The 23,595-nt window shown below is 38.7% G+C and overlaps 1 protein-coding gene across 2 annotated transcripts in view; it reads left to right on the forward strand.

The window, feature by feature from the left end:
• The window catches only part of ZMAT4 (zinc finger matrin-type 4), a 347,224-nt gene extending 323,973 nt beyond the window's left edge, over positions 1–23,251 (forward strand). The window contains exons 7-8 of one of the 2 annotated variants that reach the window (XM_040452367.1): positions 198–349; positions 18,652–23,251. In XM_040452367.1, coding sequence (XP_040308301.1) covers positions 198–349; positions 18,652–18,656 — 157 coding nt within the window. In that variant the 3' untranslated portion in view covers positions 18,657–23,251. The remainder of the gene's footprint in view (positions 1–197; positions 350–18,651) is intronic. The other variant, XM_040452456.1, reaches the window with a different exon arrangement.
• The last annotated feature ends 344 nt before the right edge of the window (positions 23,252–23,595 follow it).

Here is a 23,595-nt window from a genome sequence, read left to right on the forward strand (position 1 = left end):
ATCTGGTTCCTGGTGAGTGGTTGGAATGAGGGTCTCCATTCCTTATGACATACTGGCCAGAGGCATTTCTGGGCATGGACAGCTCATAACAATCTGAACAAGCAACACGGCAACAGACAGTGTGGGAGGTAACAAGATGGAAATCAGTGTTTTATAACCTGATCTAGCAATAATACTGTCCATATTCCATTTGTTAGAAGCAAGTCACTGGATCCAGTCCACACTCAAAGGGAGGGGATCTCAACAGGACAAGGATACCAGGATGCAAGGATCTTTGGAAAGCACTTCTCAGATGCTGCTTACCTTGGTCTGCCCTCTGGGCCATCCTTTTTCATGAAAGCCTGTGCACGTTTGTATCCAGCTAGTTTGGTGGGCTTGCTTCTTGCCAGTAGACTTTCTAGGGTCGGCCGACCTCATTTTTTATTGTCTCTACTCCTTTCAATCCAAAATACCACTATTCCTGCTGATCTAATTTTCTCAAAAACTCTGAGAGATTTCTGTGAATCTTATTGGGGTTTGCTGTACTAGAAAAAAAAAGTCACATCCTGAAATCTCTTAGAGAAAAGCTTTTCTCTAGTTTGGATTTTGTTGAGAAGGCTGAAACAAAAGTCCTCATACTTCCCAGGGGTCCTATTGTTCCCGAGACAACTTGTATGTAGTGCCCTCACTCTCTTCAGCAGCCCCTTGTGTGGGATCCACTAATCGTCTGATCCTTCGATCTTTTTGAAGTCCTAACCAAGGGCAATGCTGTCTCATTCAGCTTTATTTCTAGACCACATTTTCCTGGCAACCTGGAAGCCATTTCTTAATTTTAGCATCTTTTGATATCTAGAGAAGCTGAGAATTTTCAAAATCATCAAATCTTGGCTCCTTTTTGTGTAACAGTTCTTCCATCAATCTGTCACTCTTGCAGTTTACTGTAAGCAGTAAGAAGAGGCTGCAACACAGCTTGAAAATCTCCTGGGCAAGATCACCACGATTATTAGTGCTGGCCAAGACAAAATTGTCAGGTGGAATATGTACTTTAACAGCCGTCCCTCTCCCCAAACCCTGGGAGTAAATACATATGCTCCCTGTGGCATCTCCCTGCTCTTCTCCCCGCCCCCCACTCTCCACCCCCTCTGACTTCATTGCCCTTTGTAGTTCCTATGTTTTTAGAAACCCCAGTCTGACAAACATCTTGTTTCCAGTAGTTCAAGTATTAGATTCAAGTCCTTGGACACTTAGAGGTGTGTAGTGATAGATCCATCTTACAAGCAAACCATTGACAATGCTATAGTTAGCTAATATGCTATTCCCACTACATTATCTCAATTAAAAAATACACCATAGACTTTAGAGAGTATTAAAGTCATATGGTTATATAAAGTTATAACTCTAATGATTTACATTTGAATAGTTTTTCCACTAATTTTACCATTTACAAAGGGCTTTCATTAATCCATTTATTTGTCACCAAAGTCCTATGCAGGAGTTGTCTTAACCTCAGTTTAGAGAATAGAGACCTGGGGCTCAAGGAAGATGAGTCATTTTATATCTATTGCATGATTTAGATGGTGTCTCATGGCACCAGGACTCCAGACTACCCCAGTGTACCCCACTCTGCATCCTAGAAGTCCTGCAGGGACAATATAGAGGATATAGTTATTTGGAGTGGGGATCATGATGGGAGGATCCTTTCACTAGGAGGATTTCTACATGTGCCTCAATTCTGTCTACATCATTGACTTTGCCTATTATAGACACTGCAAGGACTTTTGTAGTCTGTGATTTGTTGTTTTGGTCCAGAACCAACCCAGGTGCTCTGGAGGATGCTGCATCAGGCCACAGCCTCCCAGAGACTTTCTGTGAGCACATGCTGACTCTCTTGATCCCCTTCTTTGGCCTATGTATAAGACAGAGTTTTGCTCTGTTTACAAAATGTACTGACAGCTTTCAGTAGTGGATTTGAGCATCTTCTGAAAGGGTTGACTGTTTATAGTTGGTGCTGGTTAACAAATAAACTCTGAGCCTGAAGGGGGCGGTGGGGAGAAAGGAAAAGAAAATTAGTACAGAATCCTCTTTATCTGTGGATTTGTCATTTTGGAGTTTGCTATAATTTAGATGAGCTGACAGAAAACTGCTGAACTTGGAATTGAATGTCTTAAAGGATTGAGTCTGTCTCCATGGCAGCGACGTTGGCCTGGCCCCAGGATTTCAGCATGTTGGAGGTGAAAAATCCTGGAGAATGGCTTTGCCCATTTCTCCATTGAATAGCTGAAGAAGTTGAGGTTTCCCAGATGAAGCTACACTTTCAACATAGCCATTTAGTGGTAATTCCAGGCCTAGATTTTAAATTGAAGGCTCTTTCTGAGTTCACTTGTTTTGGGGTTTTGATAATAATGTAATAATTGTCAAATAACTAGTATGAAAATTGCATTATCATTGTAGTATTATTTTTACCACCAGCAGGCCAGTCAGGGTGCCTGAGTCCTCCCTGACCCCTCAGTGACTCTTGCATTGGTACAGACCCCATGCCTCCTCTGTCAGCTTCTAGACCTCTTCCTCTCCATCCCAGCCTGGCATCTCTCCCTGAAAACTGGCTACATCTCATCCCACCATACTTCCCAGTATCCTTCCTAGCAATCAGCCTCACACAGTATTTCTTTTATGTTTTTATCATTTCAGTCCCCTGTCCTTCCCTTTCCCATGAGCTCCCTACATACCCCACCAACACATGCTTCTGCCAGCTCATTCCTTTGTTTCTACTACTCTGCTTCACAGACTTCAATTCCTATCTGCCCAAGGGCCAGCTTGAGGAATGGCTTTCCACCTCTACAGTTGCTGACCTGGGCATACTAAGAGTCATTTGGAATTGTTGGCCTCCAGGTTCTCAAAAGGCACATACCCCAGGACATTTGCATATGAGTGGAAGGAAAGGAGGACAGCATCTCAAGGGTTTGGACGTTCCCTCTCCTAATTCCTAAACTTACAGTCACTAAAATGTTTGAGAGAAGCTACACATTATTTGAGCATAATAGCAGGCATTCTCTCCATTATTTTTCATTTTATCTTGCATTTTGAGAAAAATTAATGGAATTTACATGATTGTAGGACTTAAAAAAAAATGAATTTGGCAGGGAGCCTGGGAAGATAGCAGAGTAGGAGGATCCTAAGCTTACCTTATCCCATGGGTACACCTAGATCACAGCCACAGCAGTGTAACTAACCCAGTAAATAACCAAAAGACTATCAGAACAGACTCTCTGCAGTTAATCATAGAGAGGAGACCACATCGAAAATGGTGGGAGGAACAGAGACACATTCAAGAGCCAAACTCCCTGTGAGACCAACCACAGACAGGAGGGACACCAAGAGCACAGAGAAGGGTGAGGAGCAGACCACACACCTGTACCCCAGACAGGAGAGACCTCTACTGGGAAGATGAGTCCCTATAATATTTGGCATCAGAAACCAGAGGGCCTTAACTATGTGAGTTTTTACAATGAGTGAGGCTTAACACTGAGTACTTTAAATTTCAGCAGGCTTAGCTCTGTGAGAGCCACAGAGCAGTAGGAAACTGAGTCCCTGCACTTAAACAGCCAGCATAACAAACAATCCTGTGAAGATACAGCATAGAAGCAGCAGCCGAAAACACTTGGGGTATACTGGAAAGATATTTATTTACTGATCTCAGAACGTGCACTGGATGCGGAGGATCTTTATGAAACTTCTCCAAGAACAAAAGAGCTAGCGGGTGCCATTTCTCCTCACCTCCCAACCTTCAGCCTAGATATCTGGAAACCTGCCAGAACCAGTGTGCAAACACTCACACACAGCTTGCTAACAGCTTACCCTGTCTGTGTGTTCTCCTATAGATCTGTCCCATCCAACCTGCCCCACTTGGTGGGAGTCCCTCCAAGATGGCACCTGAAATTCTACAAGCAGCCCCAATAGTGGCCAGCACTACTCCAACATGATTCTTGCCCTAGGAAAAGGGGAAGGTAACCACACACATCAGTTTGACTGTACCCCTAGCAATGAGTTAGTGGCAGACATCTGATCTCACTTTTGGCATTTCCCACCAACAAAAACCTCACAGGGGACAGGGAAATAAGAGAACCCTGTAGTTTGGAGTCACTGCAACCCCAACAGACAGACTGAGGGAAGACATCTGATCTGACCCAACTACAAGACTAAGGCAGACCCAGACTGGTCTCTTAAGGCACAAGGACCAAACCCGGTCTGCAACAGGCAAAGGGGGCCATTGCAGATGACTGGATTGAAGGCAAAAGCATTTCAATCACAACATAATGGTGCACAAAATATATGAGACACCCCTGAGTCACCTGGTTCTGGTGGACAGGGGACACTGCACTGCAGGGCACTACAGAACCTCTTCTTCATAAGACCACTACTTCCAAGATCAGGGGACGTAGATGACTTTCCTAATACATAGAAACAAACACAGAGAATTAGAAAAAATAAAGATACAGAGGAATATGTCCCCAATGAAAGAGTGTGACAAAATCACACCAAAGGGCTAAATGAAATGGAAATAAGCAATCTACCTGAAAGAGAGTTCAAGGTAATGGTCATAAAGATACTTACTGGACTTGAGGAAAGAGTGGAGGACCTCAGTGAGACCTTCAACAAAGAGATAGAAAATATAAAAAAGAACCAATCAGAGATGAAGAACTCAATAGCTGAAATTAAGAATACACAAGAGGGAATAACTAGTAGGCTAGAGAAAGCAGGACAGATCAGCAATCTGGAAGATAGAGTAATGGAAAGCAACCAAGCCGAATAACAAAAAGAATAAAGATTAATAAAACAAGAATAGATTAAGGGAACTCAGCTACATCATCAAGTATAATAACATTTGCATTATAGGGATCCCAGAAGGAGAATAGAGGGGAAAGGGGGCAGAAAACTTATTTGAAGAAATAATAGCTGAAAACTTTCCTAATCTGGGGAGAGAAACAGAAATCCAGATCCAGGAAGCACAGATAGCCCCAACAAAACCTACCCAAGAAGGTTCACCCAAGACACATAGAAATTAAAATGACAGGGGCGCCTGGGTGGCGCAGTCGGTTAAGCGTCCGACTTCAACCAGGTCACGATCTCACGGTCCGTGAGTTCGAGCCCCGCGTCGGGCTCTGGGCTGATGGCTCAGAGCCTGGAGCCTGTTTCCGATTCTGTGTCTCCCTCTCTCTCTGCCCCTCCCCCGTTCATGCTCTGTCTCTCTCTGTCCCAAAAAAATAAATAAACGTTAAAAAAAAATTAAAAAAAAAAAAGAAATTAAAATGACAAAAGTAATGAAAAAGAATTTTAAAGGCAATGGGTGAAAAAATAATTTTATACAAGAGAAACCCTATAAGACTATCAGCTGATTTTTCAGCAGAAACTTTGCAGGCCAGAAATGAATGACATAATATATTAAAAGTGATGAAGGAGGAAACTTGCAGCAAAAAATATTTCACCCAATAAGGCTCTTGTTCAGAATAGAAAAATAGATCTAGCCTTTCAAGAAATGTTAAAGGGAAGTCTTTGAGTGTAAAGAAAAATAGTGAGAAAATTATGAAAGGGGACACCTGGGTGGCTTAGTCAGTTAAGTGTCTGACTCTTGGTTTCAGCTCAGGTCATGATCTCACAGTTTGTGAGTTCAAGGCCACATTGGACTCTGTGCTGGCGGTGTGGAGCCTGCTTGGGATTCTCTCTCTCTATCCCTCTCTCTCTGCCCCTTGGCTGCTCACACACACACACTCTCTCTCTCTCTCTCTCTCAAAATAAATAAATACACTTAAAAAAGAAAATTATTAAAGGAAAAAATTTTTCACAGGTAAATACAAACTTAATAAAAGTCGTAGATTAATGATTTATAAAAACACTATGGAGGAGTGCCTGGGTGGCTCAGTTGGTTAAGTGCCCGACTTCGGCACTGATCTTGTGGTTCATGAGTTTGAGCCCTGCATCAGGCTCTGTGCTGACAGCTCAGAGCCTGGAGGATGCTTCGGATTCTGTGTCTCCCTCTCTCTCTGCCCCACCCCTGCTTGCATTCTTGTCTCTCAAAAGTGAATAAACGTTAAAAAAATTTTTAAAAACAGTATGGAGATTAAAGCACAAAAGGAATAAAATCAATTATATGTATAAAAGTCAATCAAGGGACTCACAAAATAAAAGGATAGAAATTATGACATCATATATGTAAAACATGAGGGGAGAGTAAAAATGTAGGGCTTTAGAATGGGTTTAAACCTAAGCAACCATCAACTTAATATAGACTGCTATATGCATGGGATGTTATATGTCAACCTAATGGTAACCACAGATGAAAAGCTGGAAACCTGTAACAGATATGTGAAAAATAAAGAGAAAGTAATCCAAGCATATTACTAAAGAAAGCCATCAAACCACAAGGGAAGAGAGTAAGAGAAGAAGGGAACAGAGGAACTACAAAAACAACCATAAAACAAGTAACAAAATGACAGTAAGTACATACGTATCAATAATTACATTGAATGTAAATGAACTAAATGCTTTACTCAAAAGACAGAGGTGACTGAATAGATAAAAAAGCAGGACTCATCTCTACTACATACAAGAGACTCACTTCAGACCTGAAGTCACTTGCATATTGAAAGTAAAGAGATAGAAAAACATTTACCATACAAATAGAAGCAAAGAGAAACCCAGGAATAAGTCTAGCAATACTTATATCAGGCAAATGAATTTTAAAACAGACTGTAACATGAGATAAAGAAGGATACTGCACAATAATAAAGGGAACGATTTAACAAGAAAATATAACAATCACACCCAACATGGGAACACCCAAATACAACCATTTACAGATATAAAAGAACAAATTGATAGTAATATACTTTTAGTAGGGGGCTTTAACACTCCACTTAACATCAGTGGATGGATCATTAGACAGAAAATCAACAAAGAAACAATAGCTTTGAATGACACTTTGGTTTAGATGGATCTAACAGATATATTCAGAACATTCCATCCAAAACAGCAGAATACATCATCTTTTCAAATGTACATGGAATCTTCCCCAGAATAAATCACATGTTAGATTACAAAACAAGTCTCAACAAAATCAGAAAAGATTAAAATCATATTAGAACAGAAATAAGTGAAAAAGAGTCTAAACAACAGTAGAATAGATCAATGAAACCAGGACAGAGTTCTTTGAAAGGATAAATAACATTGATTAACCATTAGTCAGACTCCTCAAAAAGAGAGAGAGAGAAAAGACTCAAGTAAGTAAAATCAGAAATGAGGAGAAATAACAACCAACAGAACAGCAATACCAAGGATTATATATAATACAAAGGATTATGCATTATACATGAAAAATTATATGTCAATGTTTGGACAACCTAGAAGAAATGAATAATTTCCTGGAACCTTTAACCTTCCAAAACTGAATCAGGAAGAAATAGAAAATTTGAACAGACTGACAATAAAATGGAATCAGTAATCAAAAACTCTCAACAAATGAAAGTCCAGGAACAGATGGCTTTGCAGGTGAATTCAACCAAACATTTAAAGAGTTAATACCTCTTCTGCTCAAACTACTCCAAAATTTAGAAGAGGAAGGAAAATTTCCAAAATAATTCCATGAGGGCAGCATTACCCTGATACCAAAACCAGATAAAGACACTACAAAAAAGAAAACTACAAGGCCAATATCTCTGGTGAACATAGATGCAAAATTCTTCAACAAAATATTAGCAAACTGAATCCAATAATACATTTAAAAAATCATTCACCACAATTAAGTGGGATTTATTCCAAGGATGCAAGGTGGTTCAATATTTGCAAATCAACCAATGTGATGTATCACATTAACAACATAAAGGATATAAAACCATATGAATATCTCACTAGATGCAGAAAGAGCATTTGACAAAGTACAAGATACATTCATGATAAACTCTCTCAACAAAGTAGGATTAGAGGGAACATACCTCAATTTAATGAAAGCCATATATGAGAAACCCATAGCTAACATCATACTCAATGGTGAAAAACTGAAAACTTTTCCTCTAAGATGAGGAATAAGACAAGGATGTCCATTCTCACCACTTTTATTCAACATAGTACTGGAAGTCCTAGCCACAACAATCAGACAGGAAAAAGAAATAAAAGGCATCTAAATTGATAAGGAAGAAGTAAAACTTTCAGTATTTGTGGATAGCATGATACTGTATATAGAAAACCCTAAAGACTCCACCAAAATATTGTAGAACTGATTAATGAATTCAGTGAAGTCACAGGATACAAAATCAACATACAAAAATCTGTTACATTACTATACACTAATAATGAAGTAACAGAAATTTTAAAATAATCTCATTTACAATTGAACCACCAAGGAATAACATATGTAGGAGTAAACTGAACGAAGGCGGTGAAAGACCTGTATTCCAAAAACTATAAAACTCTGATGAAAGAAATTGAGGATGATATAAACAAATGGAAAAATATTCCATGCTCATGGATTGGGAGAACCAATATTGTTAAAATATCCATACTACCTAAAACAATCTATAGATTTAATGCAATCAATCTCTATAAAAATGCAAACAATAGTTTTCACAGACCTAGAACTAATAATAATGAAATTTGAATTTTAAATTAAAAAAACTTTTTTTAATGTTTGTTTATTTTTGAGAGAGACAGAGCATGAGTGGATGAGGGGCAGAAGGAGAGGGAGACAGAGAATCTGAAGCAGGCTCCAGGCTCTGAGCTGTCAGCACAGAACCTGACATGGGGCTCAAACCCATAAATTGTGAGATCATGACCTGAGCCAAAGTCGGAGCTTAACTGACTGAGCCACCCAGGCACACCTAAATAATCCTGAAATTTGTATGGAACCACAAAAGACCTTAAAAAGCCAAAGCAATACTGAAAAAGAAGAACAAAACTGGAGGTATCACAATCCCAGATTTAAAGATATACTACAGAGCTGTAGTAATCAAAGCAGTATGATACTATCACAAAAATAGACACATAGATCAACAGAATGGATTAGAGAGCCAAGAAATAAGCCCACACCTTTATGATCCATTAATCTACAACAAAGGAGCCAAGAATATACAATGGGAAAAGTTCTCTTCAACAAATGGTGTTGGGAAAACCGGACAGCTACCTGCAAAAGAATGAGACAACTTTCTTATACCACACACACACACACACACACACACACACACACACACACACACTCAAAATAGATTAAAGACCTAAATGTGAGACCCAAAACCATAAAATTCCCAGAAGAAAACATAGGCAGTAACCACTTTTACACTAGCCATAGAAACATTTTTTTAAGATATGTCTCCTTTGGCAAGGGAAACAAAAGCAAAGTTAAACTATTTGGACTATACCAAAATAAAAAGCTTTTGCCTAGTGAAGGAAACCATCAACAAAACAAAAGGACAATCTATTGAATAGGAGAAGATATTTACAAATGACATATCTGATCAGGGGTTAATATCTAAAACACACAAGAACTTCTACATTAACACCAAAAATCCCACAAACGATCCAATTAAAAATAGGCAAGGACATGAATAGACATTTTTCCCAAAAAGACATGCAGATGACCAAAGATATGTGAAAAGATGCTCAACATCACTAAATCATCAGGGATGCAAATCAAAACACAATGAATGGGGTGCCTGGGTGGCTCAGTTGGTTGAGCATATGACTTCAGCTCAGGTTATAATCTCACTGTTTGTGAGTTTGAGCCCCACATCAGGCTGTCAACTGTCAGCAGAGAGCCCACTTTGGATCCTCTGTCCTCTCTCTCTTTGCCCCTCCCCCACTCGCTCAAAAATAAATAAGCATTAAATAAAAACAACAATGAAATATCACCTCACACCTGTCAGAGTGACTAAAATGAAAAACACAGGAACAATAACAATAGCAACAAGTGTCAGTGAAGCTATGGAGGAAAAGGAACCCTCAGACATTGTTAGTGGGAATGTAAACTGGTGTCGCCACTGTGGAAAACAGTGTGGAGGTTCCTATAAAGATAAAAAATAAAAAATGCCATAGATGAATGGATAAGGAAGATGTGAAACCATGGAAAAGAATGAAATCTTGTCATTTGCAACAATACAGGTGCATCTGGAGGGTATAATGCTACATAAGTGAAATAAGTCAGTCAGAGAAAGACAAATACCATGTGCTTTCATGTGTATGTGGAACTTAAGAAACAAAACAAATGAACAATGGAAAACACAGACAAAAAAAATAAGACTTTTAAATATAGATTATAAACTGGTGGTTGCCAGAGGGATGTGGGTAAGAAGATGGATGGATAGGTGAAGGGGATTAAGACTACACTTATCATGAGCACCGAGTATGTATAGAATCGTATTGTATACCTGAAACTAATATACTACTGTATATTAATTATAATTCAATTATATAAAATATATATAACATAATTGTGTATATATGTATCTATATATAAATATACATAAAATAACATATAAAAGAAATATGGTTTGTATTTCAAAACATATCTGATTTCAAATCCTTTTGGTGGTTCTAGACCAGCACTGTCTGGTAGAATCCCCTGTGATGATGGAAATGATTTGTATCTATTCTATACAGTGCAGTAGCTACTAGCTACGTGTAGCTATGGAGTACTTGAAATGTGGCCAGTGTGACTGAGGAACTGAATTTTTAATTGTATGCAGTTTTAATTATTTTATATTTAAATAGTCACCTGTAGACTGGGTATGATAGTGGACAGTATAGCCTGCACAATCTTAGCCTTTTTTTTTTTTTTTTTTTTTTTTTGGCAGGAGGGAACATTGTGCACCCATCAAATATTAGCATTCATCCCACCCCCACTATCTTTGTGCTATATGCCATTGTTTTCCATGATTCTTCAACTGGAAACATGTAGAACTAAAGCTGCCCTTGGGTAGGTAGTGAGAAAGCATATCTCACTTCAACATCCTTTCTTTCTGCCAATTACAGAAGACACAGAAATCTACTTAGCCTAATGCAGAGGCCCATGTAGCCAAGTGATACTAGTACTAATAATTATAGTAAGAGACAACACTGATTTGTTGTTCCATATGGACGAGTATATAATATGTACTAACTCATTTCATCTCCATAGCAGCCTGTGAAATCTCTGCTATTATTATATCATCCCCATCTAATGGATCAGGAAACTGAAGTAAAGACCACAGAGCTACTAAGTGCTAGATCTTGGATTTGAGGTCTGTCATTTGATGGTAGAGCTCACTCTCTGACAACTTCAGTGTCCAGAATTTCTATTGTGGATTCGTTACTTAGACATGATTGATTAAATCATTGGCCACATCACTGAACTCTACAGTCCTCCTCCCCTCTGCAGAGGTCATGATAATATCATTTGGCTCAAAGCCTCAACCCCTCTGATCACATGGTGGATCTTTCCTGCATGGCCAGCCTTCATCTTGAAATTATGTAGGGACTCACCATGAGTCACCTCATTAGCATGAGCTGTCAGAGCCCACCAAGAATAACAAAGGCACTCCTATCATTTCATTGATGGCTTTCTTCCTGTGCAAAAGCTTTTTACTTTGATGTAGTCCCAATTGTTTTATTTTTGCTTTTGTTTCCCTTGCCTGAGGAAACAGATCCAGAAAAATGTTTCTATGGCTGATGTCAACATGGTTGCTGCCTTTTTTTTTTTTTTTTTTCTGGGAGTTTTATGGTTTCTGGTGTCACATTTAGGTCTTTAATCTATTTTGAGTTTATTTTTGTGTATGGTGTAAGAAAGTGGTCCAGTTTCATTCTTTTGCATATAGCTGTCCAGTTTTCCCAACACCATTTGTTGAAAAAACTTTTTCCCACTATATGTCCTGTCGCCTTTGCCATGGATTAAGTGACCATAAGTGTGGGTTTATTTCTGGACTCTCTATTCTGTTCCATTGCTCTGTGTGTCTATATTTTGTGCCAGTAACATACTATTTTGTTTACTACAGCTTTGTAATATATCTTGAAATCTGAAATTGTGATACCTCCAGCTTTGTTCTTCCCCACGGTAATGCTATTGCCTCCTTTTTCATACATTAGTTGACTATACTTTGTGTGGTGACAGAAGGTAACTGTTTTTATCATGGTGAGTATTTCGTGATGTATATACTGCTGAAATCACTATGCTTTACACCTGAAACTAATATAACATTGTACATCAATTATACTTCAATTAAAAATAAATAAACACAGGGAAAAAAGCCAAATGTCACTTTGTAAATGTTAAAAACCAAAACCAAAACCAAAAACCAAAAACCAAAGGTACTCCTAATAAGTGGGAAATTCCAAAGGCTTTGAATTTCCACCCCAAGAACTGGGACAAAAAAAAAACAAACAAAACAATTTCTTATTATATAGTAGATATAGCAGCTACATCAGAAATTTATTTTCAAGTGATTAGGAGCAAGGGTAAAGAGAAAAATCTCTAAATTTTTTGTAGTTACTGGACATATTCATATGTATTATCTCATTTAGTTCTCATGACACTCCTATAGGAAAGATATTATGGATGTCTTTGTTTTATTGATGGATAAACTGAAACTAATAACGTAAAAACACAGTACATAAATATCCAACTAGCAATAGTGTTGGAGTTTAAAATCAAGTTTTCTGACTTTAAATCACAATCCCTTCGAACCTGTAAGACTAGAAGACAGAGATAATAGAGATGCTTTGAATTCTTAATTGTTTTTCTTATCTGTGAATGAAGGCTGGAAATGGATTTGCCCAAGATAGAGCAGGAACTGAGGAATGTAGTAGCTGGGAGTTTGGCTTTTTCCCAATGTACCAATTGATTCCTCCTCTGGTCTCATGTGTTTCTTTGGAGAAGGATAAGCTTTGACTCTGTCAGCACTTATTGCGAGCATTGAAAATACGGAAGTCCCAGGCTTCTTTGGAGGGAGGACAGATAGTAAACACAAGAGGCAATATGATGTGGTTACAGAAACAATAGAAGAAAGCACTTGGGATGGGTCCTAACTAGGATGGGTAGGCAAGCGGGAGTCAGGAAAGATTTCTTGCAGGAGACAGAGTAGGAGCTTAGTGAGGCTTAGAAGCAAACTGAGACTAACCAGGCCTCCCAATCTATAAGTGAATGGAAAAGGGGTACTGGACTCTCACCTCGATCTAGGAGGCTGATGGGTCCTGGTGATGCCCCAAAGCCTAACTAACACTTTGTAACTTCCTTGTTCTGTTTGCATCTGCCTCAGTTGTGGCTAGCACCCCATCGTAGAAAGAATGGAGTCCCCCAAATTAGGGGGATTGGGATGTGAGCATGCAGGCCTCAGAAATGCTAGGGGTAAATGAGTGTGTCAGGGGTTCTGTTGAATTTTTCATCTATAAAATGAGTACTTTGGACTTTCCTATATGATCCCTGGGGTCCTTCGAACTCTCACATTTCATTATTTTGTGATTTCATAAAAAATGTTTTGCAAAGCAAATGAATAGTGTAAACAAGATTATAGAGAGAATATTTGCCTTCTTAAGGGAATAAATTGTTCTCAAGTACTTCGGGAGCATTCATTTGCATATAAACAATGCAAATTCTATATAAACAGAGGAGGCTTGTTTTCTTAGGTGTTTTGGTAAGTTAATTACAAATCATTCTTGTCAATTTTGTTAGTCTATGTGTATTAGGAAGTAATAGACCTGCATTCATTTTAAATATCCTATACTTCTGAATATTCACAGTTTCTTGAATGTTCCTAATAGCTGACTTTTCTCTGAATTAGCCTGATTCTTGAATCTTAAATGATTTATTTATTCAGTGCGTTATAAATACACAGGATTTGCTTTTCCAAGAAGGATTTGGAGAAATTCATCCTGCCAGTGTTTTTAACTCCTGGTGTCTTATGGTCTTTCTACATCTTTCTGCCCCTGTAACTTTGAGTGCTTCTCCCCTCCACCCCCACCCCTATCACTCAGACTACATAAACTTCCACTAACAACTAACATTTTGCAAGTATTTTATTTGTTTAGACAAATTTCAAAGATTTGGGCATCACACAGAGGTAGCACCATGCCCAGAAGTCCATTTTCCTTGTTCTGTTCTCTCCATGCTTCATCTTTTCTCCCACATTTTTTCTCTTCTCCTCTTTCTTCTCCAACCCACCTCATTCCCTGCCATTCACGACTCTCAGAAGCAGGACACGCTGCATCCTTTGTCACAGCAGTTTACTGGCCACTTGCTGTGGCTTGGGCATTTTCTTGAGGTTTTGTTCTCTACTCCCTAGTGGCGGCTCAAAATATTCCAAATGCATTTGGTTGGGGCAGGGTAAGTTAGAGGAAGGATATTTAAAGGAAGCATGCTTCCACTAAAAGGAATGGGGAAATCTGGGCAAGGCTAGGAGTGAAGGATAAGTTCCCAGGCAGAAGGAAGCACTTATACAAACTGTAAAAGCACATGGGAGTGTGGCAGGTTCAGAAACGTCCGTGATGGGATTTTAGAATGATTACGGGGTCATTGATGAAAAGATCGAGCTGGAGGAGAAGCCCTGGCCATATCACAAAATGACCTTTGTTTATTACGTTTTTCTCCAGTAGGAACCTAGTGAAACACTGTAACACCAGTGTGATGACACAGCAGAGCTGGTTGCAAAGGTGCCAGATAGAAGCCGAGTGTAATGTCAAGGGCCCAGAAGAGGCCATGGGTGGGAGGTGCAGAGGACATGCCGTATTTCAGAGTAAAATAGGAAGCCAGTAAGACTTGTGGTTGATTTGTTATGGGGTGGGGGAGAAAAAGAAATGGGCCAGGGAGACACTGAATTTCCGCCTTGAGTTCTTGTTCGCCAAGTTAGGGAATGCAAGAAAGGAAAGAATCAAAATTGAGGGAGGCTTGATTTGGGAAATCTAGTTTAATTTGGTTTATCTTTGCCCTATGGTGATAAACTGAGCAAAGTTGACAGTGCTCAGATGTCATTCATGGCACATCTCAGGCAGCAGATTGAACATCTCAGGCAGCATATCAAAGTCATGATTGTTCAACAACATGTGTGTGGAAAATGTCTGGAACATAGCTCCTCCTCATCCAACAAACCTAACTCATTCTGGCCCCATCATTTTGTAGAAGCTGTGGTCCATGATTTCATGATTTCATTTCTTATGTCCCTGTAAACTTGCTGTCTAGTGTCAGAAACCAGGCTTCATTATGACTAAGGATACTCTGCTTAGTTTTTTAATTGGTTTACTGAATAGTTTACATTTAGTGTGAGGTAGTCACATCAATTTTTCTCCAGTAACCATCTCCATACACACTGCTCAGAACACATTCCACACCCCTTTCCCTGACCTTGATAACATCTCAGAAAGACCGCACATGTTTCTGGTCATCTTCCATAGTGAGAACAGTTCAATTTTGGTATTAAAAATTCTTTTCTAGGTAAAAAGAAGGAGATCTTGCCATTTGTGACAATATAGTTGAACCTAGAGGTATTGCTTATTGAAATAATTCTGACAGAAAAGACAAATACCCCCATGTGATTTCACTTATATGTGGAATCTAAAACACAAATGAACAAAGAAATATTTTTTAATGTTTATTTATTTTGAGAGAGAGAGAGAGAGAGAGTGTGTGTGTGTGTGTGTGTGTGTGTGTGTGCATGGGTGGGGGAGAGGCAAAGGGAGAGGCAGACAGAGGGCTCTGTGCTGACAGAAGAGAGCCTGATGTGGGGCTCGAACTCATGAACTGTGAGATCATGACCTGAGCTGAAGTTGGACGCTTAACCGACTGAGCCACCCAGGTGCCCCAAAGAAATGTTTTGAAAAGCAGAAGCAGAACCGTAAACTCAGAGAACAAACTGGTGGTTGCCAGAGGGGAAGGTAGAGGGAAAAGGGGCAAGATGGGTGGAAGCAAGTGGGAGATACAGGCGTCCAGGTATGGACTAAATAAATCATGGGGCTGAAAGGTAGAGCATGGTGAATATAGTAAATGGTATTGTAATAGCGCTGTACAGTGACAGATGGTAGCTGCACTGTGGGGATCTGGGGAGCGTAGCATAATGTGTAGAGCGGTTGAATGGCTAAGTTGTACACCTGAAACTAATGTAGCATTGTGTGTCAACTATACTTCACGTGAAAACAAAAGAATGAAAGAAATCCTTACCAGTGTACATAAGGCTACACTCAGGCCCAGTCTGGAACACCGCCCCCTCTGAACCTTCCAGGTCTGAATGGGCAAAAAGGCAATTAGTACAAACAGAAGCTTTTTTTACTTAACTGGTCCTGCAAGAGTGCTTCTCATTTGGTGTGGGGTCTTGGGAATGCGGGCCTACCCTGCAAGGCCATCTCCATGTGTCAGAAACTCCTTCCTACAGGGGCTGGAACTCACGGAAGTCAGATGGAGCCCCATGCTTCACTGACATGGACAGTTCTCTTTTTGGAAAGCGAGGCACCCATTCCAAATTGCTGTGAAGTTTTTCTAACTGCATTCCAAGACCTGAAGAAAAGTACCTAGTAACCTTCTGTTACATTTTTTTAAGTCAAGTGGCAGCTATGTTATATCATTTTTATGATGATAGATGTCAAAACTAAAGTCGGCTCTATGAGTATGTTGGTACATATACAGAGCAATTGAAATTCTCTTCAAATTGAATTAACTCTCAGACTCTGTGAGAACAGACACTGTCCCTCACCATAAATGGCAACTATATAATGAATTCTTTTTCCCTATGCCTTTCTTCAATTTCTATTTAAAGAAATTTCTGAAAATACATGAATTATGCAGCTTATCTCTCAGATGAAAAAGAATTTTCATCTTGGATTGGATGGCTGCATATTTATTAATAGCAGTAAAATTGTCCGTGTTCTTTTGTATCAAGTGGGATGCTGACTAAAATATGAAGGAGGCTTTTCAGCAATAATAAGAGTAACGGATGAATAATTATAAAAGCTATATGGAATTGAAAGACATTTTAATTTGTCATTACTTCTGTGTTCAGAGAGGGTCTGAATAATTATTCTGACTATAAAAAGGAAGAGGGGATATTTTTGCTCCTTATGGGATTAAGTTCTTAATATACCACTTTTACTATAAGTTAAAAAAAAAAAAAACACCCACGTCTCTTCTAGTCTCCTCTAATGATGTAATCATAACTACGGCCGCTCAGCTGCGTATGTGTTTGGTCTTTGCACTATTACACGGCGGTGCTGCACTTCAAACTCATTTTATCCTGAAAAGTGTTCATCTTTGCAGTTTATAAAAATGAGATTATACTTGTTTGCTTAGTGAAGACTTTCAACCTTATGTCACATTAATACATGAAAATGACCAGGATTGTAGAATTTCCTCAGGTCATGACCAGATGGCGCAGATATCGAATATGAGATTCCAAAACAGGATTTTTCTTTTTATAACAACCATTTAAAAGTGGCTGTGCTTACCAGGGTCATTCCAAGGCAAAATTCCAAAGCTATCTTTTTTTACCCAGAAGTACATGTAGTTTCCATTTTGTTTTGGTCTGTCTTCTACAACAACATTCAAACGCTTATTCGGATCCTAAGAATATTCTATGACAGCATTTTTTTTTTTTGAAATAAAATTTCACGATATGCCGTGTGAGTGATAGAATTTTCCTTTGTAGCCTGTGAATCTTCATTTACCAGATTTCCACTACCATATTTAGCTCTTAATAAAGAGGGATAGGAAAATCTATGCAAGGATTCTAACCTGCTCCAGCGTTTCTGACACCATCTCCTTTAAGAAACAGCTTTAGGGATAATTGTAAACTAAAGGCCGAGACTGTTTTGGCAGCCTCGTTGCAGCCAGAGGACATGTTCAATGCTGTGAGAGAAATTCCCTGCACGGGATGGCAACAAGCCTTTTGCCTTTTGATTCTGATCTTTCCTGGGGTTCAACACCCTTCCCCTGCCCCCCGCAAGCAGCTGTATGAACGTGTGCGATGAACTTAGCCAATTGAAGCCTCAGTGTTATCATCGTTAAAATGGGAAGAAATGACATCCAAATTAAAGGTGGGGATTAAATTAGAAGTAAAATAAGTGTGAAATTCTTGACACACAGTAGGCATAAATAAATGGTAGTATCTTCTTATCATAAAGAAAAACAAAACCCAAAACCTTTAAGAATTAGTAGCCTGTTTAATTTAAATCAATACTTTTTGAGACTAAAACCAGAAAACATTTCTCCTATTTATCAATATCTATCAGGGAAAATTCTGAATGAACTGAGAATGAGGCTTATAATAGTAATTTGAAATCCAAATTCTATAGTGTTGTTCTCCCTCCCACGAAGAGAGTTCTATAGGTCGTTCTATCTGAAACTTAAAGATGGGTATATGCAATCCATCACAAATATAAACCAATTGGTTAATTTCATCTTTAGAATTTACAGAATGAATGTAGTATCTGGATTGACAAGACTGAGGCATATATTTTCTTGTACCTACATGGAGATGACATTGGTAATTGAGTTATTATATTTACAGGTTATTTAGAATATAAAAGATTCATCATACAAATCCAGCTTTACTTTAATTTGATGGCTAAAGTGATGTGGGGGAGAGATTGAGACAGAGAAAGGGGGGGAGGAAGGAGAGAGGGAGGCTGGAAAACATAATTATGAAAGAAGGTAAGACTGTGTTCCTTTCTGTCTTATAGCCTGAAGAATAAGTAGTGAAAACATCAATCAAGAGATGAGAAAAAAATGTCAGGATTTCTCTGCCGTGGAGAATTGCTTATCAACTACCAGTGGAGGATTCTCTCTTGAACAATGAACACTTCTTATGAGGATTCACAAATTAACATATGACTAATCTTGGTTTGGGAAGTGAATGAGCTTTCTTTCTTTCTTTCTTTCTTTCTTTCTTTCTTTCTTTCTTCCTTTCTTTTTCTTTCTTTCTTTTCATTTTGTGGTAAGTTATGATATCTGGATGGATTTTTAAATTCTTTCCTGATAATCTATTTAGTACATGTTCTAAATTATAATCCTATAGCAAACAGTGGGAACATCATTCAAACTTGAAGACAGTGGGAAAATCTAAATGTCCAATTTATTCTAGATTTCTTCAACACATAAATATTCCATGAAATCTTTGATGACTGAGATGTAGAGCACCTCCATCAAGAAAGAAACATTATTTGTTCATCATGCTGAACATGATTGGCAGCAACATGCACAGAACCAGAATGAGTCACTGTTAGTAGAAGATACATAACGGACATAAATTCTCCTCCTTCATCTCACCTTCAAAACTGCGAGCTGGGTTTGCCATCTGAACGAGAATAAAGAGGGTGGATAAAGGAAGAATCCCCATCCTTTTTTTCTGACTATTCAAAGAACAGTTTCTCAAGGTTAAGCCAAGATCTCTTTGCAAGCTGCCAAAATAATAGCTTAGGAAGAGAATCCGTCTGCCTGCATGATGATCCTCTTAGGCAAAAATGTCTGAATAGCAGCTGACCTTGATGAAATGTTTTCCCAAAGGCATCCAAGAGAAGAATTACAGACCCTAGAATGAGAGGGAAATAAACAAACATTTCTTATGAAGTTGGCCTGAGTTGTGGGTTTTGACGTGGGGTGTTGGCAATTTGAGAAGAACTGAGTAAACTCTGAAGAATTGATAGCCTTGGGTATGGCGAGTCTCCCTATTCCTGTTTCTCACTGGAGTCCTCTTGCCGAGCCAAGGTTCAATCACTTCAGAAAGAACACCACTGGCAGACTGGAAAACTGTTATTCTCTGATGGGGAACGCCTCTGAGTGTAAATTAGAAAGCCTTCTCTGGGTTTCATTCTTCTCTGTCGTGACCAGATCTGGTGTCTTGTAGGATGGCCGCAAAGCCAGACATTTACCTTCTTATTCATGATGCTTCTCAGTGATCTGGCTGGGGTTGCCCTTTGTACATTGTGACCATGCAGGCAATGGGTCTCCTGGTGTCAGGATTTTCTGGACATCCATTGTTTTTCCACAGAGAGCTGAGGTGGTTACGACTCAGTGAGCAATAAATGAAATGACTTAGAAATGCACAGTGTTGTTATTGAGGTGTTTGAAATTTGGTCCCATTCCCTTGAGAGGGCCCACTCAGGAGGGACCCGGGTTGCCAGCTTCCGTGCCTACAGAGACCAGCGACTCCACCAGCCACGTGCTGTCCCACGGGAAGGAAGGAGGGTCCGATGGGAAGCAATCTATTTTGGAAAGCACACAACAGAGCTACAAACCTCCAATGGTGACTTGTCTGTGAATGTGTGAAATAGTGCTTTTTTTTTTTTTTTTTTTGTCTATTCTGCTGTAAAATAAGCACTGGCCAAGTTAAAAGAAAAAACAAAACAAACTTTGTTTCTGTCTGTGTGTAGTGAGTGAGCTCATACTCTCAAGCTTTTTTTTTTTTTTTTTTTAATAACCTAATATAGACGAGCCCATGAACATAGATCTCTTGATATACAAAGGAGCTATGCCAAACCCTTTACAGATCAGCTTCTGGATATAATAATCGGATTACTTCAGAATTCCTCATCCAAATTCTATTTCTCCTTGGCAACCTGTCAAGTGAAAGTGAATATCCTGCCAGAGAGTTTGCTTGTTTGTTTTCAAATTTATTTATTTATTTTTGCATAACTAAGGGAAATTATTGTTCCAATGTACCATGGAGTTGACATATTAAGTTTTAAACAGGAAGAGCCCATGAATGTTATCTATATTTTGGGAAGTCTTAGACGGAAAAAACCTTCCTTGGAAAGCTAGCTGTTTATTGTTCTTTCTGTTCTGATTTATCATTCGTAGCAATAGTGGTAGTAGTAGAACGGCTATATTTGTTTTATTAGGTCATGTCTTACGTTCCAACTCATCATGAACAGATGGGAGTGAGATGCAAGGTAAATGTTTTCAAGTAGCCAAATTAATTCTGGCAGAGAGGAAGACACCCAGGGGGACCTGGCCATTGTGGAGCTGCGCTGACAGAGTCACCCTATGACAGCAGAGATTCCTGGAGAGAAAAGAACGAGTCCAGGGGTTTTCTGTAAAACTTCAATTCAAGGGACCTAGGGGAGAACCCTATCTGTTTGAAAGAGACTATCCAAATTATCAGTACATAAAGTACTTTCACTGTTCCTGAGTACTTGAGTAATGTCAACTAAAGTACTGACATTAAAATTTTGCTCCAATGAGGCAAAAATAATGCAAAACTAAAATAACACACAAGCCTAATGGCATCCTTATATTAGAGGGTTTTTTTTTTCCTTTGTATTTAAATGGATACTTGCTAGGTGGTTGAAATTGTCTATGTCTTCTTATAGAGACAAAATACTCCTACAGACCCAGTCATGCAATTCACTTAACTTGGCGAAGGGTTTTTCTTCTTTAAGTACAGAGGTCAGCTTCTGGCTAGCACCTGTGCCAGTTGCCACAAATGCCATGGTAGTGAAACCCAAATTAACGAGTTTTCATTATATATAACCTCCACAGCCCGGTGCACTAATATGTATTATCATAAAACCATCTGCTAAGTACAGAGGACCACAGTGATCCCTTTTGCTGATAAAAATCGTAATAAATCTCTCATCTGCAATTGCTTGACCACAAAGACCAGTGTAGGTTTGTTTTTCATTTGTCTCTTAGATAACATATAAACATAAATTGGAACTGCAAGAGTCTTTATACCTTCCTACTGAAGTGAGTTTATTAGACCATTCAGACCAAGAGAGGAAGAATAGGGATAGATGATAAATGCTAATACTTCCAGAGGCAAATTTGAGCCCTGGGGAGGGGCCGTGGCCACACCTCTTCCAAAGCTGATCTTTGAGGGAGATGTTATGGATGAGTCACTGTGAGCACAGAACACTAGAACTCCAATAACAAACTAAACTTTCTAAACTGTCAGGAAATGAAATAACCGCCCTCTCTACATTCCATCCAAGCTGAATATTCATTGTTTGTTTGACCAGCTTGTACAAAGAACTGATTGTTGCCCTTTTATGACCAGAATGAGGAGGGTTTGATCAACATATTACTGTGGGAACAGATTTTGTTTTCTTTTTTTTTGTCTTCTTACCTACTTTATTCATACTAAAGTCATGCTAAACTACCTCATAGGTTTGTGGTGTGGATTAGCTAATAAATAAATGTCAAGTGCTTAAAAATATAAATCTCTATATAAATGCTGCCTTAGTTGCTTTCTAGTTTAAGATTTGCATGTCAAACTAACTATCTAGGTATTTCATTGTAATATTCATGTTGGTAAATTTGGCTTTAAACTTAATATACGAACATCTTGATGTAAAATGAAACTGAGAGTCCCAGCATGGACTCAAACTCAAGTCTGGCAAATGTAGCACCTAAGGAAACAAAAAGCACCTACAAGCAAAACCAAAATGTTTTTCTTAAGCAGATTTTAAAGCAGGTGTTCTCAAAGGTTGGGGGTGGGGGTGGTCAACACTGGTTTTTAAGAGTGTATTAAGTAATTTTGTATCATAATCGTTAAAATGCCAAAAATTGTCAGTGATTTATATTTAAAAATTAGAGTGGGTTTAAGGTAATGCTTACGATCACATAACCCTTCATTATTTCACATGTTGAGTAAAACATAGAGGGAAGAGTCAAAACTAGTTCAGATATTTCTGAATACCTACAAGAGAGGTTGTGTGGCTAGACATCTGTTTTGATTTGTATCTTTCTAGAAAAATGTTGAACACAGTCTTTTTGAAAGGGTGTAGCCTAAACAGAAAGGAAAGAAATGAATATCTCACAGTTTCTTAGTAACATTGTCTGAAGGGTCGATGGCAACTATTTAAGAGCTAATTTCACTGCTGGCTCTACGTTGGTGCCAGTTTTTTCCTGTATGATTAATTACTCCTTAGTCACTATTCTGAGTAGCAGTTTTATTTGCTAATTTCAAATGCCTCAACTTAATTAGCAATTCATTTTGACCTTTAAAAACCACATTCTATAATCTTCAAATTATATGAGTAAGGGAAAAAAATCCTATTTTACCTGTCCCCACCCCCACCCACCTCCAGCTATCACTAACACTTTACATTGTTTCTGAAGAACAGTCTAACTATTGTTACGCGCCAAACTTTGACATCATCTGTGGTTATTTGAAGTCCCGCTCAAATTTCCTCATTGCACCGGTGGGCACTAGGATCCGCAGAGACTGTTTCTCCTTCAGAATGTTTAAATAATGTACAAATGTAGGACATTTGGCTGCTAAACTTATTCATTTTTTTAAATTAAAGAAATAAAAGTGAAACTGATATACACGATAATGAATTCCTGTTTTGCATCCTTGCTATTTTCTTAGCACATTTTCTACTTGAATTGTCACTCTTCAAATGATTAAAAGTCTGACTGTAAGACAACCAATGATTGTAAGGTAAGATTTCCTTGTGTTGGTCAACTCAGTGACCACATGTGCTTTGAAATCAAAGTTTTTCATGTATATTTTCATATCTCTTGAAGTCGTCTTCACAGCTAAGTGGAGAGGTAATCAGCGTACATGCATAACAACATTAGTGTTCATAATTTTATTCCTGAGAGTCCAAAGAGTTGCCATGTTGGGGCAACCCCATGTCCTATCAGTCCACTACTCTGGCTCCAAGAAGCTCAGGATGGGA

Source organism: Herpailurus yagouaroundi, unplaced genomic scaffold, assembly GCF_014898765.1.
Source record: "Herpailurus yagouaroundi ecotype Mexico unplaced genomic scaffold, PumYag 28, whole genome shotgun sequence".
Lineage (NCBI taxonomy): Eukaryota > Metazoa > Chordata > Mammalia > Carnivora > Felidae > Herpailurus > Herpailurus yagouaroundi.